The sequence below is a fragment of the Hylobates moloch genome, unplaced genomic scaffold (assembly GCF_009828535.3).
Source record: "Hylobates moloch isolate HMO894 unplaced genomic scaffold, HMol_V3 SCAFFOLD_17, whole genome shotgun sequence".
In the NCBI taxonomy this organism is placed as follows: Eukaryota; Metazoa; Chordata; class Mammalia; order Primates; family Hylobatidae; genus Hylobates; species Hylobates moloch.
In genome coordinates, this window is record NW_026652292.1 from 49,107,171 (window position 1) to 49,123,576 (window position 16,406).

At 38.2% G+C, this 16,406-nt stretch overlaps 1 protein-coding gene across 1 annotated transcript in view; it reads right to left on the reverse strand.

The window, feature by feature from the left end:
* SLC30A9 (solute carrier family 30 member 9) overlaps positions 1-16,406 on the reverse strand; it is a 99,877-nt gene that overhangs the window by 79,991 nt on the left and 3,480 nt on the right. The window contains exon 2 of the mRNA XM_032135955.2: positions 8,036-8,200. Coding sequence (XP_031991846.1) covers positions 8,036-8,200 — 165 coding nt within the window. The remainder of the gene's footprint in view (positions 1-8,035; positions 8,201-16,406) is intronic.

Below are 16,406 nucleotides of genomic sequence, written 5' to 3' on the forward strand. Positions count from 1 at the left end.
TAAAACCTTAAATCTGATCAAGTACCTCTCCTATTCGTATTAATAATACTCTGTTATTCCCACTACCTACAAAACAAAGTCCAAACTCCCGAACAAGACCCCGATCTGACTACTGCTTAACTCTTGCCATTTTCTGAGAACATGGCTGAGAAAAAGGGAGACTGCTTTGGCTGAAACATAATGAGCAAGCAAGAGAGCAGTAGAAAAAATTTAAAAGGAATATGGAAGCTGGATCACCATCTCTTGTACTTTCAACACTACCAACCCCACCACCAAATCCTCTACCCACTATTCCAGGAATTTTACCTCCTTCTTCCAGCATTCACCACACATCAATACTTACTTTTTCTTTTTTTTTTTTGAGACAGGGTCTCACTCTGTTGCCCAGGCTAGAGTGCAGTGGCACTAACATGGCTCACTGCAACCTTGACTTCTCGGGCTAAGGTGACCCTCCTACCTCAACCTCTTGAGTAGCTGGGACTACAGGTGCACACCACTATGCCCAGCTCATTTTTGTATCTTTTGTAGAGACAGAGTTTCACCACGTTGCTCAGGCTGGTCTCGAACTCCTAGACTCAAGTGATCCACCCACCTTGGCCTCCCAAAGTGCTAGAATTTCAGGTGTGAGCCACCACACCTGGCCAATACCTACTTTTCTTTCATGTCTCCCAGAAGGTATCATTTCCTTATGGAAATCTTTCCTAACCACTCAAGACTCGATTAAGTGCCTCTCCTGTGTGCCCCTGCAGCACAATGAATTTCCCCTATCACAGTATGGTTATCCCTCAGTATTTGTTGGGGATTGGTTCCAGGACCTCCCTGTAGATACCAAAATCCATGGATGCTCAAGTCCACCTTATAAAATGGTGCAGTATTTGCATATAATCTATGCACATCCTCCCATGTACTTTAAATCATCTCTAGATTACTTATAATACCTAATTCAATGCAAATGCTAAGTAAATCGTTGTTACACTGTATTGTTTAGGAAATAATGACAAGAAAAAATGTCTGTATATGTTCAGTACAGATGCAGCCATCCATTTTCCCCCCAAATCTTTCAATCCTTGTTTGGTTGAATCCACAGATGCAGAACACATGAATACAGGGCTAAATGTTACAATACAATATTTGTTTGCTTAATTTTCTGCTTTAGTAATCAACTCTGAGTCATTCTCACTTGCTGCCATATAAAAAGTGCTCAATAAATACTTCTTGAGTAAATTAATGAATAAATGAATAAAGGACTTCCTTTAATGCTTCCTTTTATTATACCCCAAGCAAAATCTTTTTAAATGCATTGTTAGTCTAGCAAAAAATGATATGAAAAGGGCAAAAATGAAGTGAAAGCAGAACCTCTACAGAATAAATGAACACATCAAAGCCAGCTTTCCCCCGATTTCTATTGAAGCTTGGATTCTTTGAGCTTATTTCTACCTCCAGAGCTACAAGGGGCATGGAAGACCAGAGAATAAGACTAGGTTCTGCCCAAGATAAGGAGTCTAACAGGAGACACTGAGGTAAAAAGCCACAGCCATGGGATCACTATGAACTAGAAATAAATAATACACATAGAAGGGAACAGCAAGTAAAGTGGCCTATCTGTATTTTGGTGTTAAATAGTGGGGAAGAAAAAAATACTCCTCTGAAAATCCTACAGACAAGTGAACCCTAACACAAGTTACAGTCTGAATTCACAATGTAAATCTAAAGCAGAGAACTGAATTTAATGTGGTCCCAATAATGCTACTGGAGAGTAGCACACAAAAGCAAAAACAAACCCTTCCAGGCAGAAAGTCATTTTCAGTCCAGATAAACATCAGATACTTTCAAGATACAAAAACATCACGGAAAATGAACAACTCACAGTTATAAAACACAGGTATGACATCATGAATAAGAGCAAAAAAAGGGAAGAAAAGTCTCATATAGTGAGAAACAAAAAGATTTCATATAGCAGAATTTTCTGTTAAAAATATAAAATAGCTATGTTTAATGTATCTAATGTAATAAAAAGTAAGTCTGAAAATACAGCCAAGGAATTAAAGACCAACCAAGCAAGGTAAAAAACAATTTCTAGAAATGAAAAATATGGCCGGTATGGTGGCTCACTCCTGTAATCCCAGCACTTTGGAAGGCTGAGGCGGGAGGATTGCTTGAGCCCAGGAGTTCAAGACCAGCCTGGGCAACACAGGGAGACCTTGTCTCTACAAAATATAAAAATAAATTAGCTGGGCAAATTGGAAGCACACACCTGTTTTCTCAGCTCCTTAGGGGGCTGAGGTAGGTCAAGCCCAGGAGGTCAAGGCTGCAGTGAACCATGATCAGGCCACTGCACTACAGCCTGGGCAACAGAATGAGACTTGGTCTCAAAAAAAAAAAAAAGAAAAGAAAAGAAAAATATAATCATTTAAGTTAAAAACCCAACATACATAATCAACCAGCATGTTAGAAGCAACTAAAGAGGAAATTAGTGATCCTGGTAGACTTGAGGAAATAATACAGAATGCAGGCCAGAAAGGTAAAGAAGTAGAAAATATGATAGAGAGGTTTAGAGACATGAAAAGCATTAAGATGATGTAACATTTCTAATTGAAGTTCCAGAAGGAGACAGAAATGGGAAGATGTAATATATGAAGGGATAATAAGAGAACTGCAAAATTCCAGAACTGTAGAAAAATATCAATCCTCAGATCCAGGAAGCCCAACAAATCTCAAGTAGAATAAATACAAAGAAATACATACGTAGTTACTTCATAATAAAACTGCCATTTATACCAAAGAAAAAGACTTTCAAATTAAAGTTAATCAAATTTTAAAATGCTGTCAAATAGAAAAAATATACAAACAAAGGCATAATATCTGACTTCTCAACAATTAGTGGAAGCCAAAAAACAATCAAGTAACATCTTAAATGTGCCTTTCCCACAAAAGATCCACCTAAACGAACTTCTATAGGATGCACATCAGACAGAAAAATCAGACATAAGAAAAGGTGGCTAACGAAGATTCTGAATAAATCTAAGCAAGCAACAATGTATACTTTATAGCACAGAAAGAGCAGAATAGACAGAAAATATTAGCCAACAAATAGCACATAAGTTGGAGGAAGTGATCAGAATTAAAGCACTCTAAAGCTTTTGTGTTTTTCAGAAGGAAAGTAAATTTATCAATTAACTTTAGGCTTTGAAGTACAGACACAGAGTCTAAAACTTTCAAATGAGAGGAAGAGAATAGAGGAGAAAGGATGATGGAATGAGAAAAAAATTACAGGCAAAAAAGGAATTTAAGAAAACAGGACAAGGAAACATGATAAAATGGTAGAAATATGTTTAACTATATCAGTGATTACAGTAAATGTAAACTGCCTAAACTTCCAGTTAAAAGACAGAGATGATCATATTAAGACAAAATTAAGTTAAAATCAAAGGATGGGAAAATAGTAACCAAAAGAAATGTAGTGGAGAGCTCACTAAAGAAAAACAGTAGCTGTACAATGATAGAGGGTATAATTCATCAGTGTTATGTAATAATTCTAAATATGTATGTATCTAATGACAGCCTCAAATTATAAAAAGCAAAAATTTACAGAACCATAAAAAAAGACCATCAAATCTACCATCAGAGTGTGATACTCCAACATCTCCCTTGGTAATAATGAATTTTTAAAACAGGACAAAGATCTGCATTGAACAACTAAAAATAAGAATTGATGTGTATAAACACCACACCAGCAATTAAAAATACACATTATTTTCAAGCACAGGAAAACCATTTAGAAAAACTGACCAACTGCTAAACCAAAATGTTACACTCAACAAATTTCAAGACTGAATCAATACAGACCACATTTTGTGAATACATTAAATACAAAAAGATAAACAAAAATTCCATCTATCTGTAAATTTAAAATGCTACTTGAACAACTAAAAAGGCATAGAAGAATCACAATAGAAATAAGAATACATTTAGAATTACAAATAATAAAAATATTATATATCAAAACTGTGGGATGTGTTATCATGGCTTAAATGACTACTTCAGAAAGGAAGGAAGGGTTAATATCAATAAACTAAGTATCTAACTGACAATTAATAACAGAATGACAGAATCAGAAAACAAGAGATGCTAGTGAGGCTGCAGAGAAAAGTCAATACTTAATACACTGCTGGTGGGAATGTAAGTTAGTTCAGCCACTGTGGAAAGTAGTTTGGAGATTTCTCAAAGAACTCCAGCAATCCCATTAGAGAGTGTATATCAAAAAGAAATAAATTATTCTGCCAGGCGCGGTGGCTCACGCTTGTAATCCCAGCACTTTGGGAGGCCAAGGCGGGCAGATCACGAGGTCAGGAGATCGAGACCACGGTGAAACCCCGTCTCTACTAAAAATACAAAAAATTAGCCGGGCGTGGTGGCGGGCGCCTGTAGTCCCAGCTACTCAGAGAGGCTGAGGCAGGAGAACGGCGTGAATCCGGGAGGCAGAGCTTGCAGTGAGCCGAGATTGCGCCACTGCACTCCAGCCTGGGCGACAGAGCGAGACTCCGTCTCAAAAAAAAAAAAAAAAAGAAAAAAATTATTCTACCAAAAAGACACATGCACTCATATGTTCACTGCAGCACTATTCACAATAGCAAAGACTTAGAATCAACCTAGGTGTCCACCAATGGTGTACTGGATAAAGAAGATATGGTAGATATACACCATGGAATACCATGCAGCCACAAAAAGGAATGAATTATGTCCTTTGCAACAACATGGATGTAGCTAGAGGCCATTATCCTAAGCAAATTAACACAGAAAACAAAAAACCAAGTACCACATATTCTCACTTATAACTAGGAGCTAAACACTAGGTACACATGAACATGAAGATAGCAAAAATAGGCACTGGGGACTACTAGATGAGGGAGAGAGAGAGAGGGCAGCAATAGTTGAAAAACTATTTGGTACTACGCTGACTATCTGGGTGATGAGATCAAGTGTACCCCATACCTCATCATCACACAAAATACCCACGTAACAAACCCTCACATGTACCCTCCTGAATCTAAATAAAAGTTGAAGTTATAAAATAATAAAACAAAAAAAAATGACTGAACAAACCCAAAAAAAGGCAGAAAGGAGGCTATAATTAAAAAGCAAAAATTGATGAAATAGGATACAAACATATAATGGTTCAAAGTTAAAAAAAAATTACTTGGAAAAATAATAAAAGACAAACCTCTGGGAAGACTAGCCAAGAAAATAAGACAAATATTAGGAATGAAAAAAGGACATAACTACATATGCTATTGGGAGTAAACAGGGAGTATTATTATACACTTTATACCAATAAATTAAAATTTTAGTTTAAGTAGATAAGTAGATAGTTTTTCGTAGAAAACTGAGTCAAAAAGAAATAGAAAAAATAAAGAAATTAAATAAGTGGTTTAATAGTTCCCACAGATGAGTAGGCTGAGAAAATTTTTTTGTCAGATGAGTAGGTTGTGAAAATTTTCTCCCATTTTATAGGTTGTCTGTTCACTCTGATGGTACTTTCTTTTGCTGTGCAGAAGCTCTTTAGTTTAATTAGATCTCATTTGTCAATTTTGGCTTTTGTTGCCATTGCTTTTGGTGTTTTAGACATGAAGTCCTTGCCCATGCCTATGTCCTGAATGGTATTGCCTAGGTTTTCTTCTAGGGTTTTTATAGTTTTAGGTCTAACATGTAAGTCTTTAATCCATCTTGAATTAATTTTTGTATAAGGTGTAAGGAAGGGATCCAGTTTCAGCTTTCTACGTATGGCTAGCCAGTTTTCCCAGCACCATTTATTAAATAGGGAATCCTTATCCCATTGCTTGTTTTTGTCAGGTTTGTCAAAGATCAGATAGTTGTAGATATGTGGCATTATTTCTGAGGGCTCTGTTCTGTTCCATTGATCTATGTCTCTGTTGTGGTACCAGTACCATGCTGCTTTAGTTACTGTAGCCTTGTGGTATAGTTTGAAGTCAGGGAGCGTGATGCCTCCAGCTTTGTTCTTTTGGCTTAGGACTGACTTGGTGATGCGGGCTCTTTTTTGGTTCCATATGAACTTTAAAGTAGTTTTTTCCAATTCTGTGAAGAAAGTCATTGGTAGCTTGATGGGGATGGCATTGAATCTATAAATTACCTTGGGCAGTATGGCCATTTTCACGATATTGATTCTTCCAACCCATGAGCATGGAATGTTCTTCCATTTGTTTGTATCCTCTTTTATTTCATTGAGCAGTGGTTTGTAGTTCTCCTTGAAGAGGTCCTTCATGTCCCTTGTAAGTTGGATTCCTAGGTATTTTATTCTCTTTGAAGCAATTGTGAATGGGAGTTCACTCATGATTTGGTTCTCTGTTTGTCTGTTATTGGTGTATAGGAATGCTTGTGATTTTTGTACATTGATTTTGTATCCTGAGACTTTGCTGAAGTTGCTAATCAGCTTAAGGAGATTTTGGGCTGAGACGATGGGGTTTTCTAGATATACAATCATGTCATCTGCAAACAGGGACAATTTGACTTCCTCTTTTCCTAATTGAATACCCTTTATTTCCTTCTCCTGCCTGATTGCCCTGGCCAGAACTTCCAACACTATGTTGAATAGGAGTGGTGAGAGAGGGCATCCCTGTCTTGTGCCAGTTTTCAAAGGGAATGCTTCCAGTTTTTGTCCATTCGGTATGATATTGGCTGTGGGTTTGTCATAGATAGCTCTTATTATTTCGAGATACGTCCCATCAATACCTAATTTATTGAGAGTTTTTAGCATGAAGGGTTGTTGAATTTTGTCAAAGGCCTTTTCTGCATCTATTGAGATAATCATGTGGTTTTTGTCTTTGGTTCTGTTTATATGCTGGATTACATTTATTGATTTGTGTATGTTGAACCCACCTTGTATCCCAGAGATGAAGCCCGGGAGAAAATTTTCGCAACCTACTCATCTGACAAAAGGCTAATATCCAGAATCTACAATGAACTCAAACAAATTTACAAGAAAAAAAACAAACAACCCCATCAAAAAGTGGGCAAAGGACATGAACAGACACTTCTCAAAAGAAGACATTTATGCAGCCAAAAAACACATGAAAAAATGCTCATCATCACTGGCCATCAGAGAAATGCAAATCAAAACCACAATGAGATACCATCTCACACCAGTTAGAATGGCCATCATTAAAAAGTCAGGAAACAACGGGTGCTGGAGAGGATGTGGAGAAATAGGAACACTTTTACACTGTTGGTGGGACTGTAAACTAGTTCAACCATTGTGGAAGTCAGTGTGGCGATTCCTCAGGGATCTCGAACTAGAAATACCCTTTAATCCAGCCATCCCATTACTGGGTATATACCCAAAGGACTATAAATCATGCTGCTATAAAGACACATGCACACGTATGTTTGTTGCGGCACTATTCACAATAGCAAAGACTTGGAACCAACTCAAATGTCCAACAACGATAGACTGGATTAAGAAAATGTGGCACATATACACCATGGAATACTATGCAGCCATAAAAAATGATGAGTTCATGTCCTTTGTAGGGACATGGATGAAACTGGAAAACATCATTCTCAGTAAACTCTCGCAAGGACAAAAAACCAAACACCGCATGTTCTCACTCATAGGTGGGAATTGAACAATGAGAACTCATGGACACAGGAAGGGGAACATCACACTCCGGGGACTGTTGTGGGGTGGGGGGAGGGGGGAGGGACAGCATTAGGAGACACACCTAATGCTAAATGACGGGTTAATGGGTGCAGCAAACCAACATGGCACATGGATACATACGTAACAAACCTGCACATTGTGCACATGTACCCCAAAACCTAAAGTATAATAATAAAAAAAAAATAGAATAAAATGAACATTTTTTTGGTTTGCGAAAAAAAAAAAAAAATAGTTCTCACAAAGAAAACATCAGTCCAGACAGTATTATAAGTAAGTTCTATCAAACATCCAGGGAACAAATAATTTTACACAAACTATTCCAGTATACAGAAAAAAGTACATTAAAAAAATTACACATACCTGTTTCAAATGATGGTACTTTTTCCACTCTGAGTGTTTGTGATCCCTGTCCTCCTTTCTGAACATTTGTGGAGTACAACTTTACTTGACTCAGTGTACCAATATATGGATGACTACAGGGAACCATGTTTGAAAAGCTTCCAAATGTCACTAAATTCTGCCACTCTAAAAGAAAAAATATATATACTTTAATTTCAAACCAAGTCCTAGCTGCATAATTAATTGCCAAGCCACCGTCTCCAGAGGTGTTTCACTGCTTCTAGGTACACAGGAAATACATTTTGTAAAGAAAAATTAGTGACAACATTCTGATTTTCTCTAACTTGTAAACTTATTTGGAAATTTTAAAAAATATAAAAAAATAAAATAAAATATTTATGCTATTCAGCAATTTTGAAAGGTATATAGTACATAACAGATACTCTTTATTTTGCATGCTGGTTGCAAGCTAAAAAAATGTTGGCATAATTACTTTTCAGAATAAAGGACTCTGGGAGGGAAGGTCAGGAAGACTTCCTACACAAAATTATCCTGTGTCCTTCTTCCACTAGCTAAAGATTTATTCCTCTTTCATTTCACAATCAATAAGTGAATTATATTAATCATTCATTCATACTATCACCGATTTTTTAATCAGATAATTAGATCAACATTTGGTGAGATGCCTCAGTAAACGGGGAATTTTAATTGAGTGAAGAATAGAAGACTAATTACAAAGCACTTCAGCTGCTTCATCTGGGTTGACTGTGAGCTTTGAAGGGCCCAAATACAGAAGGAAAATATATTCCACAATTTACCCAAGTACTAGAAAACCAAATTTGTCTCTATTTTCCTGTGACCGTCCTTCTCTTTTATTTTTTACTATGGAGTACTGAGAATTCCTCTTTTTGAAAGAACCCAAAAACTCTATCTAGATATCATTCATATATTTTGTAAAGTTTTAGGTGAAATCAAATTACATCATTACAGACAGTCAAGTTTTTCCAAGGATGGAGGGTTGAGCATTTAAGAGTTGAAACTTTTCTAACTGCTTAATAATGATCTTCCAAAAATGTTAATTCATGGATTGTGTGTGCAGATATATGCATTCTGAAAGAAAAGCCATTTCTTAATAGCTCAGAGAATTCATCAGGAACATAAATTATTGTGAATGTTGAAGATAATATGAAGAGCACAAAGGGCATAAGGGAACGTAAGTATTCACTCAAGTTTCAGGCCTAGAACTTATTCTCTTGAAAAACTTTCTGATGTGAACTGATTCTTTTACTTATTTGGGAAACTGTTGAAGGCCTGGAATGTTTTTGGTCATTTGTGTCTATTTTTTAAAGGGTCAGTAAAGCAAATATAACAGCAAAAGATTCCTACACATTAAAATATGCTGCCTACTAGCAAAAATAATTAGTAAATATGGACTAAAGCAGATTTTCATAGGAAACACACTCCAGAAAAGCATCTTCTTCATCCTGGCCACTGGTGTTTTGACCGTTCAGCCCTATTCAAAATATCTTCTGTAATTATTACCTGACAAAGACAATATGCCACTAACTTTTCTTTTTTTTCACACACTGATGAAATATTTTCATAGAATTTGTGCTAAGCTGTTTAAAGAGGGATTACTCCACAGTTTAAAAGTCCTTCCTCGGAAGACGACCCATTTCCACGACTTGATGCTAGATTTCTTTCAGTGTTCTCTTTTGTTTTTAAAACGTTACAGAAAATCTCAAACGTATGCAAAGGTAGAAAAACCAGCACGATAAACTGCCACGTACTCATTGCTTACTTTCAACAATGATGAACTCATGGACAATTTCATCTCATCTCTACCTGCACCAATATTAATTTGAAGCAAATCTCAGATATAATTTCATCCATAAATATTTCAGTATGTATTTATAAGAGACAAAAACTTTACCAGAAATTAAAAAAAAATCCTTGATATCAAATATTCTCAATTTCAAATTTCCAGTTGTTACAAATGTTACAATTTTTTTCCAGTTTCTACGTGAATAGATCCAGATAAAGTCCACATATTGGGACTAATTGAGATGTCTTTTAAGTCTCTTTTAAGCTACAGAATGTCTTTTTTTTTTTTTTTAACTGCAATTTTTATGTTGAAAAAGCCAGGTTGTTTGTCCTGAGTTTTTGTCCTGGTAGTTTCCCAGGCTGTTTTTTGCTGACTGAATTCCTATGGTATTGTTTAGCCCATTCTTCTGTATGTTCTATAAATCAATGGCTGTAAAGGCTTTATCTAACTTCAGGCTCTTTTTATTAGGTCAACACTACTTTGTTAAGTGGTGATGAGTTCTTTCATCAGGAACCACACAGTAACTGGTTGATTTATTTATGATGATAGTATCTACTGTTCTTCAATGCTTAGAATCATTTATTCATTAGGTGGTTACAAAATGATGATACCAATTTTATTACTCCTTCATTTACTACTCAGAATATTTCTACAAAGAGAAAATATCCATCATTTATTGGTTATTCAGAAAAGTGGTTCACATAGGAAAGTCAGACTAAATGCTTCTTTCCCTTTATTTACCAGTTCTCAAAATAATACGTTAATTACCCAAGGTCCTGTAATAGTTACACATTTTTAATTTGTGTGTATATCATTGCAACTTCATAAATTTAAACAGTACTTGGCATTTTTCAATCTAGTTTAGTCATTATCCTGACTAATGCTCAAGCTGTTCTATTTTGGGCCAGTAGCAGCCTCTTAAAACTGACTCCTAAGTGCTTTTGACACTATCTTCATAATCTTTGATAGCTTTCTTGCTGGCTGTTTTGAAAAGTCCTTAACTTTTTTTTTTTGAGACAGAGTCTCGCTCTGTCACCCAGGCTGGAGCGCAGTGGCGCGATCTCGGCTCACTGCAAGCTCCGCCTCCTGGGTTCACGCCATTCTCCTGCCTCAGCCTCTCCGAGTAGCTGGGACTACAGGCGCCCGCCACCACGCCCGGCTAATTTTTTTTGTATTTTTAGTAGAGACGGGGTTTCACCGTGTTAGCCAGGATGGTCTCGATTTCCTGACCTCGTGATCCGCCCGCCTCGGCCTCCCAAAGTGCTGGGATTACAAGCGTGAGCCACCGCGCCCGGCCCTTAACTTTTAACACCAGTAGAAATTCAGGTATCGGCAACTTTAAAAGTACACATTTGGCATTCATACGAGACAGAAAATGGCACGTACATTTACCACCTTTAATATTGTATTATTATAAAAACTATACTGGAGCACATTTAACTCAATAAAACAAATATAATACCTAAAACACAGCAATAGAAACACAACCACTGGTTAAAGAATTACTGAATTCCGCAGGGTGCAGTGGCTCACGCCTGTAATCTCAACACTTTAGGAGGCCAAGGTGGGCGGGTCATGAGGTCAGGAGTTTTGAGATCAGCCTGGCCAACATAGTGAAACCCCGTCTCTACTAAAAATACAAAAAAATTAGCCAGACGTGGTGGTGGGCGCCTATAATCCCAGCTATGGGGGAGGCTGAGGCAGGAGAATCGCTTGAACCCGGGAGGCGGAGGTTGCAGTGAGCCAAGATCGCGCCATTGCATTCCAGCCTGGGTGACAGTGTAAGACTCCATCTCAAAAACAAACAAAAAAAGAATTACTTAATTCATTAATTCCAGTAAGCAAAGAGATAGTGAAAAATATTACCCACCATTAATATTCTTTTTTCAAGGTGACTTCTAAACAAGCTACATATCGAAGTCTTTACTCTGGCACTTACTATTCTACTGGCCTGGACAAGAACTTTCTTATGGCTGTGTATATAAGGGCTGTGTCTTCAAGACTGCAGAGCTACTGGTATCCCATCATCAGTCTACTCAGAACAGCCACACTTCTCTGTGTTTATTTTACTCTCATGGCCTCTGTAGCTAGTGACCTAATGGCCATTGCCAGTGACCACTACTTGTCCTCTCTCTCTCCAATCTGGTTTGTCACCTACCACTTACTCTGGCTTCCGGAGAAAATCTGGCCATCATTTTTAGGCTACGAATAACAACAAAAAGACACTCCTTTTCTCTCACACAAACTGACAACTCAGTCTACGGTATATGTTGCTTCCGCAACAACTAAAAATAAACAAAAAGATTTCTTGCAACATGTGTTTATTTCCAGCTAATTTCAGAGCCAGAGTCAAGCCTGCAGCCTGTCTTCTAGATTTCAGTCTCCTTACTTAAGAGACTATTTCAATAATTCTTTCCCAAAATTTCTAAGGCAGTATATATGAAAGCTAAATAACTGTTAAAGAGGTTACTAAGAGGTTATATAATCTTTTAAAGAGGTTAAGTGTGAATTTAAAATACATAATACAGAATGCAAAGATGATTCCTCATAGTATTATTTATCACAGGAAAAAACAGAAACAACTCAAATGTTCCCTAATAGACGAATGATTAAGTTACGGCAGGTAACTATACTTTTATTATGTATTCATTAAAAATTTTAATAACAAGGAAAAACACTCATGTTATAATGTTGCATGAAAAAAAGCAAGAGACTTATACAGTATGATTTCAACTACTAAGAATGTGGTGAAATATCTGAATTATGCATAGTTTTTACTTTATACCTTATACTTTCCCTGTATTAAAAAAATGCCCATAATAATAAAAAAAATAACCTAAGAATGTATCTATGGCTAAATTATCTGGAACTTCATCAAGGTCTTATTAACATCATCATCACAATTTGTAATACTGTCTACCATTAACAGATTGACTATCTCTGGTTTACCTTAATCCTTTCAGCTAGCCAAAACTACAGGAAAATCCTTTTTATCCTTAATCATGTAGCAAGCAAAAGTGTGACCTGGATGGAGTAGCTCAGTCTAGAAGACCATTGCTGATGTAACTTTTCTCTAGAGCAGAGTAAGAAACAGAGAATCTTTTTTTTTTTTTTTTTTTTGAGTTAGGAAACAATAGGAGATGATGACAACTTCCTAGACTGCATCTTGACATACATCTCTACTGCCTTGCTTAATTCTATTTTTCTTTTTCATTTTTATTTATTTATTTATTTATTTGAGATGGAGTCCCACTCCGTCATCCAGGCTGAAGTGCAGTGGCATGATCTCAGCTAACTGCAACCTCTACCTCCCGGGTTCAAGTGATTCTCCTGCCTCAGCCTCCCGAGTAGCTGGGATTACAGGCATGTGCCATCACGCCTGACTAATTTTTGTATTTTTAGCAGAGATGTGGTTTCATCATGTGGGCCAGACTGGTCCTGAACTCTTAACCTGAGGTGATCCACCCTCCTTGGCCTCCCAAAGTGCTGGGACTACAGGCGTGAGCCACCGCACCCAGCTGTGTTTTTCTGAGACAGGGTGTTGCTCTGCCACCCAGGCTGGGGCAGTGGTGCAATCATGGTTCACTGCAGCCTCAACCTCCCCGGCCTCAGGTGGTTTTCCCACCTCAGCCTCCTGAGTAGCTGGGACCACAGGCGTGTGCCACCCTACCTGGCTACATTTTTTAATATTTTTTTTTTTGTAGAGATGGGATTTTGCCATGTTGCCCAGGCTGGTCTCAAACTCCTGGACTCAAGTTATCTACCTACCTTGGCCTCCCAAATTTTGCTGGGATTACAGGTGTGAGCCACTACACCTGGCCAAGAGTGATATTTTGAAAACACTCCCCTTTTTCTAAGCCTATGGCTTAAAATACTCAAATTTCGGCCAGGTGCGGTGGCTCCATGCCTGTAATCCCAGCACTTTGGGAGGCTAAGGCAGGCGGATCACCTGAGGTCAGGAGTTTGAGACCAGCCTGACTAACATGGTAAAACCCCGTCTCTACTAAAAATACAAAAATCAGCCAGGCATGGTGGCTAATACCTTAATCTCAGCTACTTGGGAGGCTGAGGCAGGAGAATCGCTTGAACCCAGGAGGTGGAGGGTGCAGTGAGCCGAGATCTGCCACTGCACTCCAGCCTGGGCAACAAGAGCAAAACTCCATCTCAAAAAAAAATAATAATAAAAAAACTCAAATTTATTTTCATACCACCCCACCATATCCTAGACACAACAGGTTTCTTTCTGCTCCTTAAAACTATTTGTCTGGGCCAGGCGCAGTGGCTCACACCTAAAATCTCAGCACTTTGGGAGGCCGAGATGGGTGGAATGCTTGAGCTCAAGAGTTCGAGACCAGCCTGGGTAACATGGTGAAACCCAGTCTCTAACAAAAATACAAAAATTAGCTGGGCGTGGTGGCGCTAGCCTGTGGTCCCAGCTACTCAGAAGGCTGAAGTGGGAGGATCACCGGAGCTCAGGAAGTCAAGGCTGCAGTGAGCTGTGATCGTTTCAGTGCACTCTAGCCTGGGTGACAGAGCAGGACCCTTTTTCAAAAATACATACATATATACATACAAGTCTGATCTTTCCCATTCCTCTTTACTCTTCCCAAATTGCTCTTTCTCCCAGACCTTCACGTGGCTTGCTCATTTTCATCTTTCATGCCTAGGCTCAGTCATTACCTCAGAAAAGCTGGAGTCCTAGGCCATCTTATCTAATGAAATAGCCCGTCCTGGCTACTTTCTAGCCCATCATCCTGCCTATCTCTTCTATGGCACTTTAAATATATTTATTTCTGGTGGAAGAAAGGTGGAAACCATCCACCTTGTTCAGCACTACACTATCAGCAACTATAATGTCTGGCATCTAATGCTGAATGATTCTCATTCACAAAAACTCCAGGAGGCACATACTACAGTTAGCTTCATTTTATATTTAAGTACAATAAATTCTATCATGAACTTGATCTGCATAGAATCGTCCTGTCGGCCTGCCTAAATGGTCTTTTTTTTTGGGGGGGGGGGGGGGGGGACGGAGTTTTGCTCTTGTTGCCCAGGCTGGAGTGCAATGGTGTGATCTTGGCTCACTGCAGCCTCCGCCTCCTGGGTTCAAGAAATTCTCCTGCCTCAGCCTCCCAAGTAGCTGGGATTACAGGCACCTGCCACCATGCCCAGCTAATTTTTTTGTGTTTTTAGTAGAGACAGGTTTTTGCCATGTTGGCCAGGCTGGTCTAGAACTCCTGGCCTCAGGTGATCTGCCCACCTCGGCCTCCCAAAGTGCTGGGATTACAGGTGTGAGCCACCACACCCAGCCCTAAATGGTCTTTTATAACTGTCAGTGCTCTTAATCAGACTAAGAATTTAACTTTTATCTCCAGCAGAGGTCCTTCCTCCTCCCCAACCTCTTTAAACAACTAAGAGCATTGACAGTCTAAATGGCCTTTTTTTTTTTTTTTTTTGAGACCGTATCTGACAGGTTCAAGCAATTCTCCTGCCTCAGCCTCCTGAGTAGCTGTCATTACAGGCGCCCGCCACCATGCCTAGCTAATTTTTGTATTTTTAGTAGAGACGAGGTTTCACCATGTTGGCCAGGCTGGTCTTTTGTAACTGTCGATACTCTTAGTAATTTAAAGAGGTTGAGGAGGAGGAGGGACCTCTGCTGGGGATAAAAGTTAAATTCTCAGCCTACTTTTCTTATGACAATAAATACTAGCAGATTAGAGACAATAATAACAGAGTATGTTTGATTTCTATTTTCTATTTAAAAATTACACTTTTATTAATTTCAGTGTTCATCTAGTATACTTACGTGTCTTCCCCTCTCAAATTTTTGCCAAATGAGGCAAGGTATAAATACATGAAAAAAAGAAATATGTGCTCTATCCTTACCCAAAGAACTTTTTATAAAAAAGGATATACTTACTACAGAAACTAAGTAACATTTTTATTCTTTAGAAGTATATGTCTACTGTAGATCATTTGTAAAACACAAATAAAAAAATTTTTAGAGAAACTCACTGTTAATATCACAGTATACATTTTTACTGTATTTTTCTACAGTTTTTACTTAATAACACAAGAGTATTGTCCATGTCACTATTCTTCTAAATTATAACTTTTTTTTTTTTCTTTTGAGATGGAGTTTCGCTCTTGTCACCCAGGCTGGAGTGCAGTGGCGCAATCTCAGCTCACTGCAACCTCCGCCTCCTGGGTTCAAGTGATTCTCCTGCCTCAGTCTCCCAAGTAGCTGGGATTACAGGCGCCCGCCACCATGCCCAGTTAATTTTTGTATTTTTGGTAGAGATGGGGTTTCACCATGTTGGCCAGGCTGGTCTCGAACACCTGACCTCAGGTGATCCACCCACCTCGGCCTCCCAAAGTGTTGGGATTACAGGCATGAGCCAACACACCCAGCCCTGAATTATAATTTTTTAAAAAAATGGTTGTATATATCACCAGCCCATAATAAATGTAACATATTTCGGTTTCCAACTCTCCATAACTATGAACTACCAATTTATTACTATAATAAACTTCTGCAAACATTTTAATATGTATCTTGATTATTTC